Source organism: Sus scrofa, chromosome X (assembly GCF_054392235.1).
Source record: "Sus scrofa isolate SSC_HxYL_T2T_F1_AM1 chromosome X, Sscrofa_HxYL_maternal_Yorkshire_Landrace_v2.0, whole genome shotgun sequence".
Lineage (NCBI taxonomy): Eukaryota > Metazoa > Chordata > Mammalia > Artiodactyla > Suidae > Sus > Sus scrofa.
In genome coordinates, this window is record NC_139401.1 from 111,518,567 (window position 1) to 111,537,185 (window position 18,619).

An 18,619-nucleotide genomic window follows, 5' to 3' on the forward strand; every position below is an offset into this window, starting at 1 on the left:
CTGGGAACTTTGGCATGCTCCAGGCACAGACAAAAATATGAATAAAAAATTTTAAAAGGGAAGGTTAGAAATAATATTTTAGGAGTTCCTGTCATGGTGTAGCGGAAACAATCTGACTAGAAACTATGAGGTTGCAGGTTCGATCTCTGGCCTCAATCAGTGGGTTATGGACCCAGCATTGCCGTGAGCTGTGGTGTAGGTCACAGACACAGCTCGGATCTGGCATTGCTGTGGCTGTGGCATAGGCCAGCAGCTAGGCTCTGATTAGACCCCTAGCCTGGGAACCTCCATATGCTGCAGGTGCGGCCCTAAAAAGCAAGAAAAAAAAAAGAAAGAAAGAAGAAATATTATTTTAAGAATTCCTGCTGTGGTGCAGCAGAAACAAATCCAACTAGTATCCATGAGAATGCGGGTTTGATCCCTGATCTCGTTCAATGGGTTGGAGATCCAGCATTGCCATGAGCTGTGGTGTAGGTCGAAGACATGGCTCGGATCCTGCATTGCTGTGGCTACGGCGTAGGCGGCAACTGTAGCTCCAATTCGACCCCTAGCCTGGGAACTTCCATATGCCTCAAGTGTGGCTCTAAAGAGCAAGAAAAAAAAAATATTATTTTCAAGAAAGAATAAAAATGCCTTGCCAATGGAGATCAATTACTAAATTAAACTTCATAGCTTGAAAATCTCATTTAGTTATTAGTTTTTGTTTGTTTATGGCCACACCTGCAGCATATGGAAGTTCCTGGGACAGGGAATGAATTCAAGCCACAGCTGCAGCAACACAGATTCTTAACCCACTGTGCCACAGCAGGAACTCCACATTTAGTTATAGTTTTTAACTAACTCCTATTACAAGAACGAAAAAGAGGGAGTTCCCTGGTAGCCTAGTGGTTAAGGATCCAGTGTTGTCACTGCTGTGGTGAAAGTTTAATTCCTGGTCTGGGAACTTCCGCATGCTTCAGGTGCAGCCAAATAAGTAAGTAAAATGGTTAACTTAGGAGTTCCCATTGGGGCGTGGCAGAAATGAACCCAACTAGTATCCATGAGGATGCGGCTTTGATCCTTGGCCTCATTCAGTGAGTCGGAGATTCAGCATTGCCGTGAGCTGTGGTGTAGGTAACAAACCTGGCTTAGACCCCATGTTGCTATGCCTGTGGTACAGGCCAGGAGCTACAGCTCCAATTTGACCCCTAGCCTGGGAACTTCCATATGCCACAGGTGCAGCCCTAAAAAGACAAACACAACAAAACAAAATAAACCCGAATAATATCCATGAAGATGCAGGTTCAATCCCTGGCCTCGCTCAATGGGTTAAGGATCTGGTATTGCTATGAGCTGCCGTAGATCCCCTGTTGCTGTGACTGTGACACAAGCCAGCAGCTGCAATTCTGATTCCACCCCTACCCCAAGAACTTCCATACGCTATGGGTGTGGCCCTAAAAAGACATTAAAAAAAAAAAAGAGAGAATATAACCTTAAAATGTCTGACATCTAGCTCCTTTTTTGTTAATAGTAAATATATAAGGTGGGAGTTCCCGTTGTGGTTCAGTGGTTAAGGATCTGGTGTTGCCCTAAGGTGTGTGGTAGGTCATATATGCACCTTGGATCTGGTGTTGCTATGGCTGTGGCGTAGGCCGGTAGCTGCAGCTCCAATTCAACCCCTAGCCCAGGAACCTCCATATGCTGCAGGTGTGACCATAAAAGGAAAAAGAAAAAAAAATTTATATATATATATATAAAGGTGCCTTAAGACTGCTTCAATATTAGGTATAAAGCACTAAACAATTCCCCCTTGTGGTTCTCATTGTCCCCAAAGGTGCATTTCCCTTTAGAATGTAGTAGCAGGAAATATTCCATTTTTGAAAGAATGCAAGGGAATCAAGTCCCTTTGTACCCAGGTTACTAAAAGCAAGGTCAAATATTCCTTCTTATGGTGAATTTGTTTGCTTATTCACATTTTCAACAGCTTCATTTTCTATTTGTTTTAATAAGCTTAATGCAGATGTCTTTTGCTTTAATCCTTCCAGTGGGGAGAGGGGATGTCAGTGTTCCAAATCCCACTTAATCTAATGGTAGAGTCATTGTTACATAATTTTAAGAAATAATTGAAACATAATTCCATGATGTCAGTCAAAAGACCACAAACATTCATTAGGATGCAGATGATAATGTCATCATGAACTACTAATTAGCATATCAAAGATTTGTTCAAACTGTGTAAGAAATCACTGATGGGTTATTACAATAAGGTAACTTACTGGTATAACAGATACCTTTATTTCCCTAGTATAAAAACACTTTTTCCTTAGTTGTAGGTGGAAACTAAAGGCAATCAGTAAGAATATTCCCCCAGTCAGATTTGTCTGAGCTCTTCTAAGTAATAAGCATTCTTAAAGAAACAATTCTTAGGAGTTCCCATCATGGCACAGCGGAAACAAATCCGACTAAGAACCATGAGGTTGCAGGTTCGATCCCTGACTTCGCTCAGTGGGTTAAGGATCTGACATTGCCGTGAGCTGTGGTGTAGGTCGCAGACACGGCTCAGATCTGGCATTGCTGTGGCTCTGGCATAGGCCAGCAGCAACAGCTCTGATTAGACCCCTGGGAACCTCCATGTGCCGCCAGTGAGGCCCTAAAAAGAACAAAAAGACAAAAAAAGAAAAGAAACAATTCTGTTTCTGAATGCTGCATATCTTACTACACCTGTTAATAGTTTTCGTTCTCTATCCTAAATCATAAAGGGATAAAAACAAAACTACCTCCAACAGTTGCCCATTTTAATGTGGCTTTAAAAATAATCAAATATTCTGCCTCAATACAAATCTGTATGATTATTTTAGTCCCTTAATAACCTCCAAATAATTGAGTTTACCATTTTTTCCCACTTTTATAACAGTTTAGTGCTATTGTGGAGATGCTATTAGATCCCTGAGAACAAGGAATCTATTTTCTGTCAAAGATCTGTGAACTTAAACTTAAAATGTCTTAGGGCTACCACCAACATCATTGATGGAAGAGAGATACAACCCACAAAAATGAATATTGGGACACATAGTTTTACCTTGAAAACATGTATTTATGAAAACGGCAATATGCACTTATGAAAAGGAAAGCAAACAGGAAATGTTAAAAAAAGAAGTTCCTGCACACAAGTACATTAATAGCATTCTACCTTAAAGAATAATTTAATTTTTCTAACAAAGAAAGCAGTAGCCTGAAAAATCTCCTGATATTGTTACATTTTCTGAAAAAATGCATTTCTCTTACCAGGGAAACAGACGAAGACTTAACTGAACTTGTCAGCACAGGTCAAAATGAGAAAACAAACACCAAATGAAAACTAAAACATGAAGAAACAGTTTCAGATAAAGCTTCAGCTGAACTTAGAGCAGCTTTTGAAGGAAAAAAAAAAAAGACTTAACTACCAAAACTAAAACTTGTTAGAATGATTATTTGCCATAAACTCCCTCCTACTTCCCTCCAAAAAATTCATGTCAGATAACATTTAATGAACATCCAGATGTACTTCCCTAAATTCTGGAATATGTCAAATCGGCTAGTATCAGCAGAAGAAAAAAGGGCAACCAAAACACTTGGCAACTAAATTTTAAAACTTTATTATAACTAAAATTAATAAGATAAAACCAAGTTAAAATTTCTAATCAACATATAAATTTTAAAAAGAAAAAGAATTAAGTTCTTCAAAGAGATAAATAAATAATATTCAACAAACTATTTCAAAATTCAACTAAGTACTGACATAAGGCTAACATCTTCAGATTAAGAGCTTGAAACAGGGAGTTCCCGTCCTGGCTCAGTGGTTAACAATCTGACTAGGAACCACGAGGTTGTGGGTTCAATCCCTGGCCTCTCTTAGTGGGTTAAGGATCTGGTATTGCGGTGAACTGTGGTGTAAGTCACAGACGCGGCTCGGATCCCGCATTGCTGTGGCTCTGGTGTATGCCCCCGGCTACAGCTCCGATTAGATCCATAGCCTGGGAACCTCCATATGCCGCAGGTGCAGCCCTAGAAAAGGCAAAAAAAAAAAAAAAAAAAAAAGAAGAAGCTTGAAATATAAATCTTCCATTAAGGTTGCTTGTGACACAAAGAAATGCTGAGCTCACTGTGTTCATAATTTCTACTAAGTCCAAAATTCTCCCCTGGATCTACCAGTGCATGCAAGTTTATGAGCTTAATCATGGCAAGTCCTATGCTAATATGAAGTCATGAAGAAACTAAGGTTCTAATTCCAAAATTAAAGTGATCAAATCCCTATCTTGCATATGTCAAAGAATTTCAAAGAGTGTGCATGAAGATGTGAAGTTCTGAAGAGTAGATCTAAGAGTTACTGGAAAGGATACTTAATTATGTTTTGGTAGTCCTCCTTTGTCCTTTTGCTATCTCTCAGAAAAGATCATTTTAAGAGTTCTATAATTTGTCATTAAAAACATAATCAGTATCTTTGGAAACAACAGGTTAGCTAGGTATGCGATGGACCATCCAGACAGACAAAATATAGTTTTTCTTTTCTCCGTAATTACCTAACAAAATTTAGTCTTCAAAGCCAAAACTTTCCATCTTAATAGACAGTTGCTTTCATGAGGCACAATTAAGAATTTGCCTTTTCTGATAGTTATAAAATGTCCTATACATCTCATATGTGGCTTTAACACTATGTTCAAGTTGACTGTAACTCCAAGTGTATTCTTATACTGATAAGTGACAGAAGAGTGAACTAATGACCTCATGAAATATATCATGCATTTTTTAAAAAAGGTAACTTTCAGCCAAGTTAAAGCTCATCTGCTAATTTATCTCATTAAAAAAGAAAAATCCATCCAAGACATAAATATTGGTCACACCTTAAAAGCAAAAATCTATAAATGGATTCACTAATAATTTTGTGGCACATTACCTTTGTTTTTAACAGTTCTAGTTGCTACTTTATATTTTAAGAAGCTGTTTTTCAAAGTATTTTTTGTATTATATTTACGCCATTTGTTCTTATGAAAATGTTCTTATCTTTAGCAATATACAAAAACTCCAAAGTTAGACAACATGCAACTAAGTTTTGAAAGAGTTTAGAAAAGAGGAGATATAAAGGAAAACTAAGTACTGGATGGTGAAGTGTTTAAAATATTTCATTATGTCACACAACTAACAATTTTAAACTCTCTTCATGTAACACAATATGGTTATAGAACTGACTATACTGATCTGGATCTACTATAATTGAAACTACATTCCACAAGCCATGCAAGAACTACATATATGTAAGTCCTAATAAGTTTTAAAGCAGCTCTTCAAACACAATTATGGTAGGAAGCATGTGTCATGTAAATGTACATAAAGTGAATCCAAAATTCCATTTTGACTAGGCACTTCGACCTCCTACATCACTTTCTCCAACCAGTGCCAGGCAGAAGCCAAGCAGAATTTCACCTTCTAGCCCTAATACCACTCATTCTAAGGTGGGAGTAATAGTAAAACTGTCCAAAACAGTTGGAAGGAGGAAGCTGAGCAACCCACAAAGATGACAGTCCCTAAATAATTAAGTTGGCTTTAAAAGTAAACAAAATAACAATGAACTGATTTATCCTGTTGGGTATATGAAAATGATGGTTTAGTTTGGTAACTTCCCATCCTGCCTTCCCTGCACACTTCTCTATCAGTTAATAAACCAATAAACTCTCTAAGCATATGCTAGAAAGCTGCGAGGGGTGGGGGGAGATCGGGGACAGGAGGGTTGAACCAAAAGAAATGTGAGACACGGTCCTCACTCTTTAAGGGTCTCTCAATGCGTTAGAGTACAAGAGTATACATGAAAGAGTCAGAGACTAATTAATTGCTAACCTGAGTGTTAACAGATTTTAAGTGCAAGAGCTGTCCAGAGAAGTTTAAATATCTAAAGATTCGAATAATATTACTTTTAACAGCGATCACTTGAGCACTTACTATAAGCCAAGTGCTTCACAGGCATCATTTAGTCTTCACAACAATCCTCTGAGTACTTATTATTCCCAATTTACTCAAGGGGAAACGTCAAAGTGGTTAAGGAACTTACCCAAGGTCACTCAGCTAGTTAAGTGGCTAAGACTGCCGCTTAGCCTGGCAATCCAAGTCTAGCGCTCACACTAAGACTACGCGAAGCAGCGCGAGTGCAGAAGCGGGGTGGGGAGGGCCATATAGGCTGGCGCTACTACAGGCGCGAGTTCTGGCAACGCGTTCCCCGCGTTTCGTTCCAAGTAACGAAGTTCCCAAGATCCGTATCTTTCGAACCAGCAACCGTAAACTGACTAGGAGGGGGCGGAGGGCCCCACGACGACGGTAAAAATGGCTAACGACAGTTAATCTCATACAGGGCTGAGCTTTACCTAATAGAGCTATTCGGAGAAAGAAATTCGCAATAACTTATTTATTTAAATAAGTTATTTAAATCCGGGGTTTGTTTCGCCGCTTAAACGAATTTTCTCTTCGAGACAGAGCTGACATTTGGGGCGAGGAAACCGCGGGTATGGCAAATTACTGTTTTCTGTATTACTGAAAGGAAAAAAAAAAAAAAAAACCACCCAAGTTTTATGACTAAAGGAAACGCGTTATTCTAGGTAAACGGGAACCTTGGAGAGTTGCCAAAATTAGTTGCAGTCCCGGGACTAAATGGGGTTTAGGAAACATTTAATGACGAAAGTTGATTCCAACCCGAAATGGGTCTAAGGTGAAAAGAAGGAGCAAAGAAATGCCGGTAGGTCTTCGGGGGAAGCGGCAATCCTGCTACACTTCTCCCACGGCCAGCGGCGCGCCGCGCGAGGCCGGGACAGTCCAAGAGACCGCTCCCCGGGAGGACGAGAGGTCCCAAGTGGGGCTCTTCCCGACGCCCCGGGCTTCGCGGCGGCGGGCGGCGAGGAGGGGAGGGAGTCCGGGACGGTTCGGACTTCGGGCAGAGGCGGAGCCGGGCTCCAAACTGCGGAGTCGAACGGGTGCAGAGTAAAGAAATGGGACACAGAGAGATATAAAGTCCGAACCCACCCCACACACACATCCCACGGCGCGGTGCCGTAAAGAGAAAGAAGCCAAGTGAGCTCAAGCGTAGAGGGGGGACAAAAAGAGACGGAGCGAGAGCGCGGGGACCCGTAGGGACAAAACGGGAGTTCTGCTAAGAGGCTAAAGAAAGACAAGCTACGGCGGGCAGCGAGGCTTTCGCGGAAGCCGGGGAAAGCAGGAGGTCGGTGGCGGTTACCAGCACTTCTCCTCCCCGAGTTCGAAACTCCTAGCCAACCATCCACACCCGCCGCCCGGATGGGGGAGGGGACACATCTCCCCCCCCCCCCGCAACGTCCCCCCAAATGTGAGAGCACGGTTGACGCCCGAGCCCGGCCCGGCCGTGTGCCCGCCTCCAGCCCGGACACTCACAATTCGCCTCTCCCTGATTTCTCCCAGTTCTTTATCCACTCTACAGGAACCACCACAGTTGCGGCCGCCATCTTCCCCTCACTAGTAGCAGAGGCCCGGATGTGTAGCACGCGAGCGAGGGGTCAAAGGGGAGCACCGCCCACGGGGAATGCCGGGAGCCGCGAGTTCGGTTTTCGATTTCCCGCCCTGCTTTCCACCCCACCCTGCGGAAGCCCGAGGCCCTGCCGCCAACCAGGTGGCCGGACCCATGGGTCCCGTCGCAGAATGACTACGCTGGCCGCGCCCTCTTCAACCCATGCCCCTCTTCCCTTTAGAACAGGAAAAATGCCATCCCCAGGCCAACTCGTACCCCTTATCTTCTTCCGTAGTGTCTACTCCAGGCCACTAATTCAAACTCGTGTTTTTAAAGCACCTAGTATGTGCTAGACACTGGGGATAGAGAAAAAGCCACGATGCCTACCCTCAACGAGCTCACAGTCTGTCGGGAAGACAAACATAAGGGCATCAACTACAATACATTCTGCTAACAGCTAATATCAAAGAAATTAATCAGGGAAGAAGCAGCCGATTGCTGTGAGCCAGGCATTTTGCTAATACGGGGGGTATAATCTAATGAGGAAGTGAGAAATCGGCCCTGGGAAACACTTGCAGCCACCAGCGCTGACACCCTACTGTCGGCCGCTGTCATTGTAACCTTAGGCAAAACTAGGGGGCGCAAGCACCAAGAGAAACAACTTGTTTATATCACATACTCTCCAAGTGTCTCCCGACAAGATACTTATTATTTCAATGAGCGAAATAGAATCTTTACGGTCGGGAAACATGGTGGACACCCTCCTAACTGATGAAAATAAGCATCCCTCGATATTAGATAAATGGGCGTCTTATGCCTCTTGATGAGATGCTGAGAAAAACACTAACCAATTTTGTAGTAATCATGCCAAAATTCGCATAACCTGAATTTAATCATGAGGGAACATCAGACAAGCCCATATTAAGGGATGGTCTGCAAAATTACTGGCTTGCACTCTTCAAAATCATCAAGGTTACTAAAGATAAAGACAGGTTGAGGAACTCTTCCAGATTAATGAAAACAACAGAATAACAGCTTCCCGGCCGGAAAAAATATATATATATATTTTACTCTAAAAACGGCATTCCTGGGACAACTGACCAAATTTGAATATCTGTAGTTTAAGTAATAATATTGTGTCGGTGTTAATTTCTTGAGTTTAATACTTGTATGTGGTTATGTGAAAGTCCTTGTTTAAGAAAATATGAAGTATTTAGAGGTAATGGGGCAGTGTGTTGCAACTTACTCTAAAATGTTGCAGAAAAAAAACGATAGAATGATTAGACAAATGTAAAATATTAACATTTTAGGAATCTGGGTAAAGGATATACAGAGATTCTCTGTTCTGTCTGTGCAACTTTTCAAAATAAAAAAGTTTTAAAAATACATGTTTTGCTGAAAATTTAGAAAATACAGACAAACCAAATGAAATCCTACCACATATATGTTAATGTATGAACTTTAGCACTAGTGTCTTCTAAATTTGTCAGGTTTTACTGAATGGACCGGGTTGATTTGCACTGAAAAATTGTTCAGGGGATAGGCTGTATTCAGAATAAGTTCTGGGGAAATACTGCATTGTTTATGATTGTTTTTCGTCAGCTATATCTATTCTCTTAATGTCCTGTCTGATTTTGAAATTTTAAAGCCGTTCACTGGAAAATATACACCATTTAGTTTCAATGATATCTCAAAAAAAAATTTGCTACTTCAAGGAGGTTCAGAGATAGGAGTTCCCTCTGATCTTTTCATTGTCCATCATTATGGACCATTTCAACAGTGAACAAAATTGTATAGTGAATCTTTACTGTATCATCACCCTCCCTAAAAAGTTTGAAATCAATTTTTTTTTTTTTTTTTTGTCTTTTTGCCATTTCTTGGGCCGCTCCTGCAGCATATGGAGGTTTCTAGGCTAGGGGTGAATCGGAGCTGTAGCCACCAGCCTACGCCAGAGCCACAGCAACGCGGGATCCGAGCCTCGGCTGCAACCTACACCACAGCTCAGGCAATGCCGGATCCTTAACCCACTGAGCGAGGCCAGGGATCGAACCCACAACCTCATGGTTCCTAGTCAGATTCGTTAACCACTGAGCCACAATGGGAACTCCAGTTTGAAATCATTTTTACAGGATGGTTTCTGTGATACAAGGACTATCCTGATACTTGTGTATACCTCACTGTATAATCTATAGCAGTGGGCACTATCCACATTTGGGATCAGATAATTCTTTGAGGAAGTCAGGGGAGATCTTGTACATTATAGGATGTTTAGCAACATCCCCAGCCTTGACCCACTAGATGTCAGTAGCACCTCCCATACCAGTTGTTAAAACAGTATCTCTAGACATTGCTAAATGTCTCCTGGAGTGTAAAATAGCCCTCTGTTGAGAGCCACTGACCTATAACATCCTGCTGTATTGTGGCTTACCTTGCAACTGTATCACAATGACTTCTCTGTCCAACACTGAACTGTGTGCCGTATGCATACTACTCAGTATGCCACAAGTGTGGTGTGACCTGACTGCAGTGATGCCCTCTGAGGCCTTGGTTTTCCCCTCTCCCAGAGCTTTCAGACCTATTTTTACATGGTATGATGACTCCTTTAGGAATTGCTCACAGCTAATTGGCTTTTTGCTCCATAAGATTGCAAAGCTATCATATCTTTCGCATCTTTGTTGTTTGCTTGCCTGTTCTTCACTATCAGCATCTGGTATTGTCTCAGCAGCTGAGAGTACTGTACCCTGGTGATCTCAGTGGCTCGTGGGAACCAATGGACTAGGCAGGGACTACAGTCTGTGATGAAGGCTAGGGATTGGGTAGTTTCAATATTGACAGTCTGATGCATGGAGTGATTGGTTAATTTTAAGAAATTGTAAGATCAAGCAACCTTTTTTACTATCTCAGTGACAACAGATAAGGGGACCAAGAAGGAAGCACATAAAAGCAAAGCAAAGACAAAATAAATAATCAAAGAATGAGTGCAAAAGCTATACCATTTGTGGGACTGTCCCATGAATGCTGAGTATTGTTAATGGATTTTTATTAACTAAAGACTTAGCTATGTTTAATATACATAGTAAATTTCCAGGATAACCACTACAAACATATAAGGGTATTATATATATTTCACACTACCTGACAGGGAAAAAAATTAAAAGGAAAGACAGAGAAAAAAAATCAATCAATCCCAAAAGGCAAGAAGGGAGGGGAAATTCTTTTGAAAAGTGAAACAGAAAGAAGAGAGGAGGAAGTTTAAATCTACCAGTTTAAACTTAAACATGCCAATAATTTCATCAACTGTAAATGAACTAAATGCTCCAGTTAAAAGGTAAGATTATCAGTCTGGGTTTAAATAAGTCTAGCTATTTTTAGGAGACATCCCTAAAACACAGGGACACAGAAAGAAAAAACAATGGGGAAAATACACCAGGTAAATACTAAGATCAACAAAAAACAAGCTATTACAGCTGGATTAATATCAGACAAAATAGACTTTAAGGGGAAAATAATTACCAAATTTAAGATTACTATATGTTGATAAAAATTTCAATTCACCAAGAAAATATAAACTTCCAAATCTTGAATGTAATCAACCACTTTGAAGTATGTGAATCCTATAATATAACTACAAAGAGAAATAGAAAAATCCAACCCTAGAGTGTCTTTAACTCATCTCTCAGATATTGATAGATGTAGGAAATCTGAACATCAAATGAACAGATTTGATCTAGTAGATATACATAGAATGCTGGACCTAGCAAGTAGAAAATAAACATCCTTTATAAGAACACATGAATGGACCACCATGTACAAATTGTTCACTGATCAAAAGCACCTAGCCAAAGGGACAAATGGGGGTCAAAAATCCATCTCACGTTCTACTTCCAAACCACATGCTCAGGTGTGCTGCTACAGCCATCTGGAAGAAAGGGCACACATTCCTAATTCACATAAAAGTGATGAATCGTCTAGGGGTGGTCCAGCACATGGAACATTTATGAAAGTTAATCATATACTAGACATTAAAAAGCAAATGGAGTTCCTACTGTGGCGCAGCGGAAATGAATCCGACTAAGAACCATGAAGTTTCGGGTTCAATCCCTGGCCTCACTCAGCGGGTTAAGTATCAGCGTTGCCATGAGCTGTGGTGTAGTTTGCAGACATGACTTGGATCTGGCATTGCTGTGGCTGTGGCTACAGCTCCAATTCGACTCCTTAGCCTGGGAACTTCCATAATCAGTGGGTGTGGCCCTAAAAAGCAAAAAAAAAAAAAAAAAAAAAAAAAAAGGCAAATGGTAACAAATTTCAAAGAATCAGTTTCATATAGTGTGAACTATATGAACACAATGCAGTTAAATTGGAAATCAATAACAAAAAGATAAAGAAAACAACTATGTTTGAAAATGTATAAACATACTGTAAAAATAAATCGCAGGTCAAGGAAAAAAGTCATACTAAAAATTAGAAAATACTTAGAGCAATAATAAAAATATTGCATACCAGAACTAATGAAAAAATTGATGCACTGCAGCTAAAGTGGTATTGAGAAAGAAATTTATGTTCTTAAACCTTTGTATTATTAAAGAAACAAGGCTGGAAGTTCAAAAGATAAGCATCTAATTTAAGTTACAAAAAATAATGCAGAATAAATGAAAGAAAGCAGAAATAAGGACATTTTTAAAATAGAAAATATTAATAACAAGAAACTATCCAATTAAAAAGATCAATAAAACCCGATATTGGTTGGTTGAAAAGTCTAATAAAACTGACAAACCTCTGGCAAAACTGATTTAAAAAAGAAGAGGGAATGGAGTTCCCATCGTGGCTCAGTGGTTAACGAATCCGACTAGGAACCATGAGGTTTCGGGTTCGATCCCTGGCCTTGCTCAGTGGGTTAACGATCTGGCGTTGCCGTGAGCTGTGGTGTAGGTTGCAGACGCAGCTCAGATCCCGCGTTGCTGTGGCTCTGGCGTAGGCCGGTGGCTACAGCTCCGATTGGACCCCTAGCCTGGGAACCTCCATATGCTGCAGGAGCAGCCCAAGAAATGGCAAAAAGAGAAAAAAAAAAGAAGAAGAGAGAAGGAACATATAAACAAATATTAGGAATTGTATCAGTTGGGTTCATGACAGGAAACAAATGGCATACTTGAGATAATTAAAGAGAGTTTAACAAAGGAACCGTGGGAGTTCCCTTGTGGCTCAGTGGTACCAAATCCGACTATATCCTTGAGGGTGCGGGTTTGATCCCTGGGTCAGGGATCAGGGATCCAGCATTGCCATGGCCTGTAGTGTAGGTCGCAGACACAGCTCAGATCCCACGTTGCTGTGGCTGTGGCACAGGCTGGCAACTGCAGCTCTGATTCGACTCCTAGCCTGGGAACTTCCATAGGCTGCAGGTGTGGCCCCCCCAAAAAAATAATAAAAATAAAAAGAGTCGGAGTTCCCGTTGTGGCGCAGTGGTTAACGAATCCGACTAGGAACCATGAGGTTGCAGGTTCGTTCCCTGCCCTTGCTTGGTGGGTTAATGATCCGGCGTTGCCATGAGCTGTGGTGTAGGTTGCAGACGCGGCTCGGATCCCGCGTTGCTGTGGCTCTGGCATAGGCCAGGTGGCTACAGCTCCGATTGGACCCCTAGCCTGGGAACCTCCATATGCCGCGGGAGCGGCCCAAGAAATAGCTAAAAAGACAAAAAAAAAAAAAAAAAAAAAAAAAAAAAAAAAAAAAAAAAGGAAAAAGCAAGAAGACAATAAATAAAGAAATAAATAATCAACAATTAAAAATAAATAAATAAAAAGAGTGGCTCCACCTTTGTTCTGGGGGGTCCCTAAAATAAATAAATAAATAAATAAAAGAACCATGCACAAGAGTGTGGGTAGGATTAAGGAAAACCAAAAATGGATTGTGAAGCACCTCATGACTAGCAATACTCAAAAACATTAGCACGCCTAAACCTGAAGGGCCAAGGGGAGGGAATGGTTACCAAAAACTAAGGAAATAAGGAAAAATTAAATAATAAGGAAAGGGACTTTCAATTGTCAACTCACATTCCAGCAGGAAGGGAGTCTGGGGAATAAATACCTTGATCTTTCCCTCCTTCCACCATTTTATCTCCTGCTGATACCTCCCATTAGCTGATGGTACTGGAAGCCATAATGCAAAGGAGCCTGGAAAATGCAGCTAGTATGGGTCAGGGATGGAGCAGGGTGGAGAAGGACGAGAAGGAGATCTCGAAAGGAAAAACAGAATTTCCAGCAGTGACCATTCCTTTTGCCCCCCCACACCACTCTTGCCCTTTGTTCAGATAGAACCATGCCCTCAAACGGAATGTACGAAGTCCCATCAGCTACTGTATCAGTGTAGAGAGATGTCAATTCACTCATACTCTTACATGAAATCTAAAATATTAGCCACCACCAGTGCTTTTCATACAGAATTGAAGAGAAAACATAGCAGTTATGGTGCCTGCTTCTGTCACTGGAAGCAAGCTCTAAGTTGATAATCATAGTTTCCTTTTTCTGCAACCCACTCCATGTTTCCCTTGTCCTCTGTCAGCATCTGGGTAGGAGAGGATACATTACCTGGTGGAGGGACCTAAAACTCTATCCCCGCATGATCTGAATTCTTATAATCTTACCTTGACTGAGTTACTGAGTTTTCATTGACCAGAATTATTGAGCAAGTGAGTGATAAGAGGCACTGCAGTGAATCTCCTGGGTCCTCCTTGCCTCCACTGTGTAGCAGCCACCTATTTGCCTTTAGTAATCGGAAGAGACCACCCTGGTCTCCACAGAGACCCCTTGTCTGCCTGTTCAACAACATGAAGAGCACAAAATGGCCAGAGGTCTATATCAGCTTCTAAAACATCAGAATCCTGACATGTTTGGGAGCATTTCTCCCCTGGGCATTAGAACTCTTAACCCACTGAGTCCAAGATGTACGGATAGGAGGCAAATATTTCTCCTGTGAGAGGGGTCATTCCCACTCCTATCGCTTGAATTCTAGACTCACACCTTCTGGCTACAAAGAAGACGAAGTAAGATTCTGGCCACTGGTTTGAAGCATATACGTGGTTCTATAGGACAGTATCCCGAACTCAGTTATGGCACCCCAAGGCTTGGTGCCATAACTGAGACTTCAAGAGGAAACTGCACCATTCTATCAAGCCAGTTGTTGCTGGGTGATGGGACACGTGATAAGAACAATGAATTCCACAGGGATGAGCCTATCGTCACACTTCCTTTATGCTAAAACTGAGATCCTTTGTTGGAAGGAACTTTAGGTGGGATACCTTGGTGATGAATCAGGCATTCTGTGAATCCATGTGGTGAGTCCATATTCAGAATCTACATCTATCCCTGTGAAGACAGTAGGTGCTTCCTCAGTGATAAAAGGGGTTCAGTGTAACCAATCTGCCACCAGATGACTATCTGATCCTCCCGGGGAATGGTGCCATGTTGGTGCCTCAATGTTTGGTCTGCTGATAAGCAGGTTGCCAGTTCAAAGTGGTAGTAGGTACATCAGCTTTGGTGAGGAAGACCCTCTCTATATGCCCATCCCAGCTGCCATGGCCATTTTGTACCTGGGCCTACTGACCAAGCACTAGGGCAACTGAAGAAAGAGGCTAACATCAACAGTTCATTTTCTCCCACCCACCTCTTTACTGGGCCTCCTTATCAAGAAAATTGCTCTCTTTTTCTTTCCATTCTCTTCACCATCCAGCCAACTTGTTAGCCTCTGCCTTTGAATTAGTCTGTGTCAGTTTAATAGGTCATTTCTCCCTCCACCAAATACACAATCACAAGTGATGCATGGGATGATTTTCCTTTACCTCTGCCTTTTTTTTTTTTTCTTTTTAGGGTCACACCCGCTGATTATGGAAGTTCCCAGGCTGCGTCTAATCAGAGCTGTAGCTGCCAGCCTACACCACAGCTCACAGCAACACTAGATGCTTAATCCACTGATCGAGGCCAGGGATCAAGCCCACATCCTCAGGGTTACTAGTCAGGTTTGTTACTACTGAGCCACAACTGGAACTCCCCTTTACCTCTGTCTTTAGGGGCCGTCTCTGAGTAGGGCTATCAAACAACTGAATCCCACCTCTACCAGATGCCAGCCTACCGTGTAGACCCATCTATTAACCCACAGGCCCACATTTTCTTGCTCTACTAAGTGATCCTTAAAGAACTCTCCTTGAGGCCATACACATGGGCTGATGGAGAGGCAATGAAGCAGTAGGAGCAAGCACCGTGAGAGTCTGAGCTACTACCTCATTCACTTTACTTTCCCCTGCTGGGATCTGATTTCATAGACAATTTCCATCTAACAATGGAATGCCATTGAACATGGCTATTTGATGACTGAGCAAATTAGAAAACACACGGCTCATAATGGGCAGTCAAATCACATAGTGTCTTGGTGTCCTACGGTCAGGAATTCAGTACCTACTAGGGCCCAGGAGCAATCTAGGCATTACCTTTCAAATGGAGAGTAACTGTCAAGTAAGGAAAGCACGGCCCTAATTGAACACCCCTAAGGGTCCTTGCGGTGCTACTTCTATTGGGGCTTCATAGAACATCTCTGCCACAAACTCTTCCAAAACCATTGAGTCTGCAGAGTCCTAAAGCCCAAATAACAGGACAGCATGCACTGCAACCAAGATTTGCTGCAGAAGCTTTTCTTGCTTCAGATCCCACTCAAAACTGGCAGTCTTACAGGTTGCTCAGTAAATGGGTCAGAGCAGCATACCCAAATATGGTGTATGTTGCCTCCTAAATCCAGAGAGATCTACCAAGTATTGGTTTCTTCCCTTGTGGTAGATTGTGCAAAGAAAAAACAACTTATCTCTTTAGACCAGAGATGCTGACATTGCCTGGATCACTGGATCCCTAAAAATGTCATCCATGTAGCAGGACCCCAAAATTTCACAGGGTTTATCCCCTAGCCTCTGGCCATAAGACATCTAGGGTGTTCGATTCTTCCTGCCCTTCAGATTCCTTAGCATAACACCATCAATGTAATGGAGCAGAATTATGTCTATGGGATAAAAGGACAATCAACTTTCCACTGCAGTAGATTCTGGCAGAAAACAGCATAGTTTAAGATAGCCCTGAGGCCAGAGCGAAAGCAAACTATTTCTGATTATCTCTACTGATAATATTTGCTAAGGCAATAGGTCAAGAAGCTGTGGTGATGTGCTCCAGTAAAAATACCAAAGTGGGAACCACAATTGTGACTGGTGTCACTACCTGATTGAATCAACAGTAACCCAGAAGCATCATAAAAAACTTACATGGCTTTTTCCCACATGCCAAACAGGCAAGATATACAGGGACATGTGATTAGAATCATTACACTTCCAATTTTCAAGTTGATGGTGGTGGCTCTAGTCTTGTCAATTGTGACAGGAATTCAGTATGGCTTTGGTTTACCTTTTTGGCAGTAGGGGGAAAGAAAGGGGAAGTACAGTTCCAGGGGATGCTATTTGACCCTTCCTATAATAAGAGCCCTCTCCCCTGAATCAGTGGGTCAGAAAAAAAGAGATTTATTACCTGACTCCATATATCCCCACCCTGGAGATGGACCATATGGCACACTGGGCCTCCAAGAATTAGCATGAATTTGGAGCCAGCATCTGATAATCCTCAGAAGTTTCTGGATATTTCCTTTTCCCTGGTCATGGTCCCCTAGTATATGACAAGTCCCAGTCGGAGGAAGGACTTGGAAGATTTGCAAAGTACATCCATGATAGCACTGCAGCAGAGTTCTTTCTCAAAAAGATCTGGCCTCTCCCTTAATCAAGGGGCTCCAGCTCTCTGAACTGGAGATCCAGGAACAAAGTAAGAGTTCAGGAGTCTGCAAAGTTTCTGCCCACCAGACCTATAATTTTTCTGCTTCTACATGTCACTTCTATTTCACCCCTAGGGAATTCTATAAACAAGCATCCACTCCAACAGATGGAGGTCAAAACACTCTGACACCACTCAGTCCTTGTACTTTATTATGTTAATTGCACCCACCTTAGTTCTGATGGTTAAGTGCCATCACTTGCACTCTACCATTTAGACCCTATTATTCCTACTGAAATCAGGAAGCCCAGGTCCACTGAAGCATCTCTCAAGATAATCTCTGGCCTACAGAGGATATTCCGCAGAGCTTTTCAACAATGCTAGTGCTCCTCTCTATTGATGCTCCTCTATTTCTTGATGCCTCAGGGTAGAGTGTCCTCCTAGTAAGGTAACCAACTTGTTCCAGTTTTCCCAGGACCGTCAAGGTTTTAAAACTGAAAATCCTACAACCCATAAGACTCTACTGCACAGTCCTCCTGTGAGTTTAGTTGGAGGTAGACACTGCGCAGGTCACACATAATACATCCACTTCAACCTTCCCTTTTATATACAGGCTATACTGAAATCTAATGATTCTATGGCAGTGCAGGCAATGACGTGTTGTGAAAGTTGGTCCTAAGAAGAATCAGTATTCCTTGGGAGGCAAATACCCCAGGGGCTGTCACTAAACGGTCTTTAAGCAGAGGAAGGCTGGTACCGTCAGACAAGCGATATAGGACTTCTTCTACTGGCAAGGAAGGTTCACGGGGACCTGGAGTCTACATTTTTCTCAGCTTCATCAGTTTATGCCCCCAAATGTTTCCATCCAACATGTTAGGGTCTTTCCCATTGTTCTTTCTCCAGGAGTGCCCTAACTTAGCCTAGGAGTCCTGGCAAGACAGTAACTTTAATCGATACCGTCGTACCTCTGCATCATTTATAATCAGTTCCTCAGCGTGATCTTCATAGCCTTCCTGCAGCTACAGGAGAATAAAGACTGCTTTAGGAGATCCTGTCATGGCTCAGCAGTTAGTGAACCTAACGCATCCATGAGGACACAGGTTCAATCCCTGGCCTTGCTCAGTGGGTAAAGGACCTGGCGCTGTTGTGAGCTGTAGTGTAGGTCACAGATGCGGCTCAGATCCTACACAGCTGCACTGTTGTGGAGTAGGCCATTAGCTTCAGCTCTGATAGGACCCCTAGCCTGGGAACCTCCATATGCCATGGGTGCAGCCCTAAAAACACACACACACACAAAGACTACTTTAATGGTGGCATTGAGGCTCTTTGACTTTGCACTATGATCTGAGTTGTG

At 42.2% G+C, this 18,619-nt stretch overlaps 1 protein-coding gene across 42 annotated transcripts in view; it reads right to left on the reverse strand.

Annotated features, from left to right (window-relative positions):
- THOC2 (THO complex subunit 2) overlaps positions 1 to 7,504 on the reverse strand; it is a 113,373-nt gene extending 105,869 nt beyond the window's left edge. For all 42 annotated transcript variants that reach the window (XR_001302710.3, XR_014835911.1, XR_014835898.1 and 39 more), the window contains exon 1: positions 7,408 to 7,504. Coding sequence is in view for 25 of the 42 variants with exons in the window: in XM_085008929.1 (XP_084865055.1) it covers positions 7,408 to 7,478 (71 nt within the window). In the remaining 17 variants the exon portion in view is untranslated. The remainder of the gene's footprint in view (positions 1 to 7,407) is intronic.
- Between the last annotated feature and the right edge of the window lie 11,115 nt (positions 7,505 to 18,619).